Source organism: Oncorhynchus keta, chromosome 35, assembly GCF_023373465.1.
Source record: "Oncorhynchus keta strain PuntledgeMale-10-30-2019 chromosome 35, Oket_V2, whole genome shotgun sequence".
NCBI lineage: Eukaryota > Metazoa > Chordata > Actinopteri > Salmoniformes > Salmonidae > Oncorhynchus > Oncorhynchus keta.
Genome location: NC_068455.1, coordinates 42,161,393 through 42,171,517, shown reverse-complemented (window position 1 = coordinate 42,171,517; position 10,125 = coordinate 42,161,393). Strand labels below are relative to the sequence as shown.

General features: G+C 41.8%; 1 protein-coding gene across 1 annotated transcript; it reads right to left on the bottom strand.

The window, feature by feature from the left end:
* Window positions 1-88: 88 nt before the first annotated feature.
* LOC118369275 (peptidase M20 domain-containing protein 2-like) lies at window positions 89-4,805 on the bottom strand. Its single transcript, XM_035753736.2, is given in 8 exon segments — window positions 89-861; window positions 1,108-1,215; window positions 1,311-1,437; window positions 1,543-1,697; window positions 3,639-3,729; window positions 3,732-3,783; window positions 3,898-4,046; window positions 4,225-4,805. Coding segments are annotated over 8 exon segments (1,176 nt in total). The 5' UTR covers window positions 4,660-4,805; the 3' UTR covers window positions 89-802.
* Between the last annotated feature and the right edge of the window lie 5,320 nt (window positions 4,806-10,125).

The window sequence follows — 10,125 nt, the reverse complement described above, 5'->3', positions numbered from 1 at the left end:
TTATTTACAAGTGATTCCGGAACAAAAAACAACAGTACTGCCATCAACGTCTACCTTATGGGACAGCTTAAAAACAATGCTGCCCCATCCACAGCTCAATCAAAAAAAAAAAAAAAAAAAAAAAAAAAATCCCCTCTATGACTGAAAGAGAGGCTCCTTTTGTAGGGCTAGCCCCTCCCCTCAGAACAATTAACCCTAATTAATTAATCAATTAACAATACAAACCTACATTTTCCATGAACTAAACATACTAAAGGATATACATTGCAACACGGTTTTAAACAATAACACAACATAACATTTACAACATTACATCACTACTGACAATATCTTTCAATATGCCCATATGCATTAATGAGCCATTTGGGACAGGCACTATAAAGCCAACCCAATTCCCTTAGCTCGGGTCCTTTTCCAGCATACCCGGAAGCTACAGAGATGGAGAGAGAGGAACAGAACAAACAAACAATGCGCTCATCCACAACATTGATAAGTATAATAATTATTGTATCTCTCAAATATGAACATTGACAAGTGTGAAATGCATGCACCAAGACAGAAGTTAATTTGTGTGTCGACCCACATTGTTAACTTATCTTATAATGGCGCAGGGAGGAGTGATGAATATGTGTGTGCGTTAAAGAACCAAATGCTGCCCGCGGCCAGTGACGGACTTCTACGTCACACTGTTAATCACGAGGTCATCAATGTTTTTGGCTTTTTCACGAATGTGTGGAGCCAGTCGTGTCCTTGTCTTTCGGTCCTTGCTCCTGCTTCAGTTTGGCCTCGGAGAATTCCACCCTCATCTTGTGAAACAGCTCAGGGCAGTCCGGAGTGTGTAAAACTGGGCCTTTTCTGCACCTGGACCGTTCAATGGAATAGGGCATATGTGAATCAGTGGAGGCTGCTGAGGGGAGGATGGCTCATATGCCATCCTCCCCTCAACAGCCTCCACTGATGTGAATAATGTCATAATGGTCAGAAAATCAGTCTGTACCAGGGTCCATTTTGTATCCGTTTTCTGTATTCACAGTTTATTTTATAGAGCTTAAAATAGGCTGAAATCAAGTTGAGCAGTACCCATCTGGTTTTATTGCTGGATCCTACCTGCAGCTGCGGTGTACTCCTCAGTGTGGTTCAGTGCATCGGTGCCAATGTAAAAGAAAGGGTGTATCCCAGGGACGACAAATGACACGTTGCCAAAGTCAGTGGAACCTGCCAAGACGTAGACAAAACTATGAAGACAAGTTCTCATCTCCAGTAATATTACTCCCTCTACAATTATTATTATTATTTAATTTTTTTGCTACCTGAGAAATTGTTCTGCACTTCCACAAACTCAATCCCCAAGGCTCTACCATTCTCTTCGTAGAGCTGTGCAAGGGTGGTGTTGGGAAGGATGTTGGAATATGTGTGGTTTGGATAAGTTATCTCCACCTATGGGAAATAAACTTACACGACTTAACCACCAACATATTTTCCCTCAACCTTGATGGTAAAACAAGGGACAATGGAAGAAAATGCTATTTTGAGCATGCTTACTTGACAACCAGTTGCCACGGCAGCTGACCGGAAGCAGGCCTCTGCCTTGGCTTTGAGGTCAGACAGGTCCGTGACCAGTGGAGTGCGCAAGTAATACTCCAGCTCGGTGTAGGCTGGGATGATGTTAGGCTTCACTCCACCATGTTTGATGATGCCTGTGGAAGAAGACAGAGAAGAAACCAATTGAACCTTTATGTCCGATAAGGAAGAGGTGTACATGGAGTCTGTGGATCAGCCAGGTATGGTGGTTTGCTCAGCAGCTGTTACAGTATGAAGCCATCAATGGTGTACACAAAGACTTGATACATTACTGCACAGGCGCAACAGGTGAATACCAAAATATCACTTTACTTTCAATGGTTATGCCCACACATGCAGGCAGGGGCACAACTTTGGTTTTAGAAGTGTGGGGTGGGGGACATTATATATATATATATATACACAGTTGAAGTCAGAAGTTTACATATACCTTAGCCAACTACATTTAAACTCAGTTTTCACAATTCCTATGTTGTAAAAATTCCCTGTCTTAGGTCAGTCAGGATCACCACTTTACTTTAAGAATGTGAAATGTCAGAATAATAGTAGAGAATGATTTATTTCAGCTTTTATTTCTTTCATCACATTCCCAGTGGGTCAGAAGTTTACATACACTCAATTAGTATTTGGTAGCGTTGCCTTTAAATTGTTTAACTTGGGTCAAACGTGTTGGGTAGCCAAAACAAGCTTCCCACAATAAGTTGGGTGAATTTTGGCCCATTCCTGACAGAGCTGGTGTAACTGAGTAAGATTTTGTAGGCCCTCCTTGATCACACACGCTTTTTTCAGTTCTGCCCACATATATTCTATAGGATTGAGGTTAGGGCTTTGTGATGGCCACTCCAATACCTTGACTTTGTTGTCCTTAAGCCATTTTGCCACAACTATGGAAGTATGCTTGGGGTCATTGTCCATTTGGAAGACCCATTTGCGACCAAGCTTTAACTTCCTGACTGATGTCTTGAGATGTTGCTTCAATATATCCACAAAATGTTCCTTTCCTCATGATGCCATCTATTTTGTGAAGTGCACCTGTCCCTCCTGCAGCAAAGCACCCCCACAACATGACGCTGCCACCCCCGTGCTTCACGGTTAGGATAGTGCTCTTTGGCTTGCAACATAACAATGGTCATTATGGCCAAACCGTTCTATTTTTGTTTCATCAGACCAGAGGACATTTCTCCACAAAGTACAACCTTTGTCCCCATGTGCAGTTGCAAACTGTAGTCTGGCTTTTTTATGGCGGTTTTGGAGCAGTGGCTTCTTCCTTGCTGAGCGGCCTTTCAGGTTATGTCGATATAGGACTCGTTTTACTGTGGATATAGATACTTTTGTATCTGTTTCCTCCAGCATCTCCACAAGGTCCTTTGCTGTTGTACGTTCATCTCTAGGAGACAGAACGCATCTCCTTCCTGAGCGGTATGACAGCTGCGTGGTCCCATGGTGTTTATACTTGCGTACTATTGTTTGTACAGATGAACGTGGTACCTTCAGGTGTTTTTAAATTGCTCCCAAGGATGAACCAGACTTGTGGAGGTCTACAATGTTTAATATTTTTAAATTTAGGTCTTGGCTGATTTATTTTGATTTTCCCATGATGTCAAGCAAAGAGGCACTGAGTTTGAAGGTAGGCCATGAAAGACATCCACAGGTACACCTCCAATTGACTCAAATTATGTTAATTCGCCTATCAGAAGCCTCTAAAGCCATGCCATCATTTTCTGGAATTTTCCAAGCTGTTTAAAGGCACAGTCAACTTAGTGTATGTAAACCTATAATTCACTGTATCACAATTCCAGTGGGTCATAAGTGAAATAATCTGCCTGAAAACAATTGTTGGAAAAATCACTGCACAAAGTAGATGTCCTAACCGACTTGCCAAAACTATAGTTTGTTAACAAGAAATTTGTAGAGTGGTCGAAAACCGAGTTTTAATGACTCCAACCGGAGTGTATGTAAACTTCCGACTTCAACTGTACACCTCCCGTCCCCAGTGAAAGTTGCCGCCTCTGCATGCAGGCACATGACAGTAGGAGCCTCTCTCATTCATCACTTACCATGGAGTCTCCAGTCTGGCTTCAGCTGCTGCCTCAGAACTGACAGGCTGTTGTACGCCAGCACTGCTGCATCCAGGGCATTGACCCCCCCCCCCAGGGGTACGCTGCAGCATGAGACGCCTTCCCATGGTACTTCACTGTCACACTGAGAATAGGTTAACCAAGATTGAACCCAAAATGGAAGCATATATATATATAACGGTCAGTTAAAATGTTGTAAAACTGGAACCGGACACAGACGGCAGAAACAGAATCTCACTCTGTGATGGATACACAGGGTAGGAAGGTAACATCCTGCTGAGCGGGGTGAGCCATGAAGACAACATCCATGTCTTCAAATGCCCCAGCCAGGATGAGGTCAACCTTCCCTCCTCCATCCTCTTCTGCTGGGGTCCCAAGAACTGTCACCTATGGCAATGACACATGGCTGTGTTTACTGAGGCAATGTAATCAATCAGTAGGTCAATCGATAATTTATTCAAATGGCAGATGGTGACATTTTATCCATGCACAATAGATTAGTAAGTGGACAAATGGACACACCTTTAATGCCACAATATATGCACTCGCTGCTGGAAAAATGTACCTTTACACGGAGAGGAGTCAGACAGTCTGTTGGTTCTCTTACTAATCCTAATGCACCCGTCAGCCCTAGTGCAGCAGCCACACCGACTTCTGCTATAAGGTTGTGTCCACATGCATGGCCAATACCTGGCAACGCATCGTACTCGCATAGGAATCCCACATTCAAAACTCTGTCGCCGTCTTTGCCACCAAATGGGCCCCATGTCGCCCTAACTGCGGTAGGCAGTTTGTAGTGACTTTCAACCTCCCATAAATTATCATCAGAGAGAAAACGAACGAGCCTGTCGTGTGACTGTTTCTCCCCATATGCAAGCTCTGGACACCTCCATATGTCTTGGCTTAGAATGAACAGCTTGTCTTGAATTGTGTCTATGCAGGTTCCAATATTGTGTTTCAACTGCATTCGATTTTCACGCGATTGAGAGCCTAGTGCCATAATCTTTTTTTTGCAGTCCAGCAAACTCGTAATAGTCTTGCGCAGTAAAAGTTTGTTTTTTATTTTTCTGTGGCAGACTGATTTTCAGATAGGCAGAGGTTGCCATCTACTGTCTGGAGTAAGAATGTGCACTTATTCAATGTGAGGTATCTGAGGAAGGCTTTAATAATTATTATGGGGCTATAATTTAAACTATTCTGAAATTAACTAGGCCTGAAATTTAAGTAGGCCTCAAAAGCATTTGTCTTAATCTATAGATGGTCATAAGCAAGGCTGAGACGGTTTTGAATGGTGTCATTTTTTGCAATCTCACATATGTAGGCTAAACTAGAAGCGAATGGAGTGAAGTCCATCAACCTCCTGTATTTCAATTCATACGAAGAGGTTGTTTTTCACTCTTACTACACAAGAGGGACCCAAAGTAATATTTTTGTGCCGATGCAAGCAACACACTTCATGGTTGTTATTACTGTATTATATATCAATGCCTACAGCACTTAAAATCCTATTATTTGACAGAATGATGGTTGGGCAGCAATTATTTCAGAATCCATTTTGTGAAAAAGACTACACTGTATTGAATACAACATTTGTCTCGCACCTTGAATTAATAATGAAATCCAAACGGACAATATTAGTGTGAAATTATAAGCGTAGAATGAATGACTGATTCCCCCCTCCTTTTTCGAATGTCAAGAGACTTTTTTCATGGTCACTTGAATAATAAAACACTCAAGCAGGAAACAACGCACAACTGCGAGCAAGGTCTGACCCAGCGGAGCGAGCTCAATTAGTGCCAAATGAATAAAGACAAGGCCATATGGCTGTCACGCTACGACAGAGGACTCAAGTGTGTGTGCGTCTGTGTGTGTGTGTGTGTGTGTTAGAGAGAGCAATTGTGTGCAATGCGCTGTGTGTATGCGTGTGCGCACTCTTCATGCGCGCGTGTGTATAGAGGGGCTGCGGTGTAGGAGTTGGGGGGTTAATTGGGGTCTTTGTCAGCCACAGGAGGAGATGTTGTTGGACAGTGCAGAGCACGCTGTCACCAGTACCCCTCTCTGACAGGGCCTGTCACTCAGTTTACTTTACACACCACCGGTGTCACTCTATTGTCTGTCAATTAACTGACACGAGGGAAATAACCCTTTTGCTTTCCTATATTCTTAATCACTGATTTAGTTTGTGGACCGCTGTTTTAATTCCACCTGATTACCTAGTAGTGCTTCCTACCCTTTAATATCTACCCTGGGAGGATCAAGACTGTTCCATGCCAAACAATTTCCGTCAGCTTTCCCTCTGTTTCTCAGTGGTGGATAAAACATAATATCTATGTCATTGCACTACTAAAACAGACGGTACGATATTAGCTCAATAGTGTCAATAGTTTCAACTCGTGTCTTCATATGAAATAAAGGTGCCAGGAATGCCAATCTGAATGATGGGCCAAATAAAATCCTTGCCAAATCCATAAAGTTCTCTCTTGCGGCAACATAGAGACATTTCCTATGTTCAATATTTCATGTAAACCCTTGACGTGATGACTTGATCAGTGCAATCCGTCAGTGAATTGGCATCAATCCAAAGTAGAGTGATGTAATGTGCACATACAGGCATCACAACAACAGGAATTCCTTAGGGAATAGTGTGTTGCTAGGCAGAATAAATGTGCTCCTCATTTCAATGAAATTAGTGATTGGATAGCAAAGATGTGTGTGTGTGTGTGTGTGTGTGTGTGTGTGTGTGTGTGTGTGTGTGTGTGTGTGTGTGTGTGTGTGTGTGTGTGTGTGTGTGTGTGTGTGTGTGTGTGTGACTCTCATCACAACCAGTGATGTCCTCAGAGACACTCAGACAGTACTGATCAGACGGTTTTAAAACATGAGGTTTCAGTCGACTGAGGTGAACTGTCATTCTGTCATTATTTCTGGAAAGATGGGATCTCAATACCACTATCGAAAAAAAGCACACCCCAGCATGCACTGCTCCTCAGGCTAAGAGCTCTGTTAATTGGAGGAGAGGCCGCAGGGCCTCTTGAGGGTGTCTGTTCGCATGCTGCTTGACAGCCCTTCTTGTCATTTATGTCACACTGCACACACAATCACAGCACTCCTGCTGTGGTAGACACCTTCGATACAATTGTTTTTTCTTCCTTTAGGTCTAGGAGGAGGTTGGGTGGGATTATCTCAGTGATGGTCCTGGTTTTGTGAAGACCGAATGACAAAAACTGTTACAAAATATTGTCCAGGTACTTTTTTGTCTATTAGGTAAAACATAATACAGTATATAAATGCCTGCTAAAACACAAATATTCCCTCCAAAAGCTCTTCCCCAGCATTGTAATACAAAACAATGTTGTAATGCATTTCTCTCCTTAGATAAATTATGCACGGGGGTCCTATTCTTCTGCCTACTTCAGTTCTGTCAGTCAGTGGATTGTGATTCTCAAGATTCACACAGAGACCCCATACAACTGCCCAGCTACTCCCCAATATTCCACTGGAGGAGCGTATAGTTCCTTTGTGACACCACAGAAAAGGCTGCTGCCAGTCTCAATAATGTCAGCCTTTGTTGCGAGTGAGCTGTTCCTCCTACCGCAGAATAGCCTATCAGCAGGGTGGGTGGAGAGGTCTAGAGAATCAAAGGTTAGCACAGTCTCATGGTTTTTCTGTCCACAGAAGGTTGACCGCATGCTGTGCTTAAGTCTGTTGAGAGGCTAAAATGGCATTGTAGTATACCATCTGAGTGCAGTGCAGAGACAACTACATCCTGGTCATGAGGAGAAAAATAATCATTAGACATTAGGACATCAGACATTTCTCAAACAGATGCATCCAATGCTACAAAAGTACCAACAATGAGATTGGAACTAAGGTTGGAACTGGTCTGTGTGTCTGTCTGTATCAAACCTATAGTCCCCAATACTAAGCGACAAAGTGTAAACTAATACATACAGACGACAACAATCCAGCAGGCAAACAAATTTTCTAAAAAAGTCCGTGTTGGTGGAGCGTTCAGAGTTCAACCGTGGCTTTACAAACATTTTACATTTTGGTAGAGGACCTACAATACCTCCTCTCAGTGAGAGCTTATTACGACTAGAATGTCTTCTACTGGCTTGAAAGTTGAAACACTGAACCCTGCATGTGTATTCACAGAGACATGAAAGCTACAGAAGCTACAACCGCAGTGCATTCCCCAAAATGAAAGATCTTTGTTGGATATTTCCCACTTGGTAAGGTGAGGACAAAGATATTTGGATATATTAATATTTTGAAGATTAGCTTTTTATTTTGGGTCCGTGATTAATTTCTCTCTTTCTCTCGTATCTGTGCATCCTTCCATTGCTATTTTCATCATAATGATGCCACATATCTTTATTATTGATTTAGTTCACCAGTTAACATGTTCTTTGCCATGACCTTTGAATTACAGCAGTTGACTTATCACTAAGGAAGATAGTCCATTTTACCTCACAGGTAGATTCATCATGACACGGTTCCTCTGGTGCATTCATTGTTGAGATGATGGGTTATAGGTCTTTGAAAAGCGGGATAAATAAAACATGGTCTGGTGACGAGAGACTTGAGCACAGGTGGCTGGTGTCACCTTAATTGAGGAGGATGGGGTCATAGTAATGGCTGGGACGGAGCTAATGGATTAGTATCAAACACATCAAAACCATGGTTTCCATGTGTTCGATAGCGTTCCTGTCACGACTTCCTCCGAAGTCGGTCCCTCTCCTTGTTCGGCGGTCGACGTCACCGATCTTCTAGCCATCACTGATCCATTTTTCATTTTCCATTGGTTTTGTCTTGTCTTCCTTCACGCCTGGTTCCAATCCCATCAATTACATGTTGTGTATTTAACCCTCTGTTTCCAATCTCCTTGTCGGAGATTGTTTGTTTGTATGTTTGTGTATTATGTATTGGTGCGCGACGGGTTCTTGTACCCACTTTTATTCATCTTGTAATTTTGGTTATGGAGTTTTGTTAAGTCTATGAAACAACTCCATTTATAACAAGTTCGATCCTCCTGCGTATTCCTCCTCACAGTGGTTCAATTAAAAAAGGTGAAACTGTAGCTCAAAAGTCAAGCTGTTGCCATGAAATGGATCTGCTGTGATTTAGCGTAGTAGGCATGAGGTGTGGGGGGAGGGTGAGGATCAGATAGGAGTGTCATTGTCCTCAGGTGAACTCTCTCTCTGGAACACCTGCAGTCACAAATGGTAATATCCACTACCTCAGTGTGGACTGGTCACAGCCACTTGGAGGATACAAGTAGATGTGAGTCATAAACAGGGTCTCTCAGAGGTAACATTAGGTTTTGTTTTTGTCCAAGTTATATGTCGAAAATGTTATCTAAGAAGGTTTAAAGAAACAAATCAAATATGACCATCTGGGGATTTCAAACTTCTTTCTTTCATTTTTGGTTGGATCTCTAACTTCACAGTTACAAACGTGCATACATGCCCACACTTACGCATTCAGGCACGCACTCACTCACTCCAACGCATCAGCCAGAGAGCTAGAGTAATTGGTAACTCTCCTATGGGAACTCTGGGGCATCTTCCTTGTCCTTGGTGTTCATGAGCTGAAATGTGATTGGCCACGGCTGCCTTGGATTCACACTCCTTGAATAACGCACATACTTAATATTCGCTCTTTAAAGAAAGGGTTTTATCATGACCTGTTGTCCATAGAAAATAGAAGTGGGTGTTTAAATCAAGACCTGACACATTTTGAATATGTATTGTTGTTACACACTAGAGACCATGTCCACATGGTTACTTGTTAGTGTGTGATTTGATTTATTGCAAGTGTTTACTGATGCATTTACTTTGTGCATTCCCTGGCTGTTAGTGTGATAAATGTTGTTAAGTAATGTTTCTATAGTATGAAAAAGTATGAGTATCCTAAAAAATAATTTACTTTGATTCAATTACTATGTATACTACTGAAATGTCCCGTAGAACTAATTAAATTGAATGAATGTCATAAGCTTGATCACTTCAATTTTAACCTCTAGTGATGACGCAATTCTTTTTCTGACTGAAGAATAATGTTGTCTCTACATGGTTTGTCTTCTGCTCATGGACACATTCATACAAGAATGATACCATAAAATCATGAATAGGAAATTAAAAGGAGCTACTCATTATTAATAGCAACTGAACCAGAGTCATGATTAAATTACTTGATGAATTTGACTGTATTGATCAGCCAAACATCAGTATTCACATCACAAAATGCACATACATTTTGGATGATTTCATGCACAATGCATCATACCCATTAGGTCACATTTGGCCCTTCAACAGTATAATATTTACATAATAAGTAGGGTGTGATTACATTTCATATTCAACTATTTTTTGTATTAGTAGCTATGTTTAAATCCAATTGGCAACAGATTTTCAAGCAAATATGTCCAAATCCACATAAAAACAATATGCGCATTTTCACACCAGAG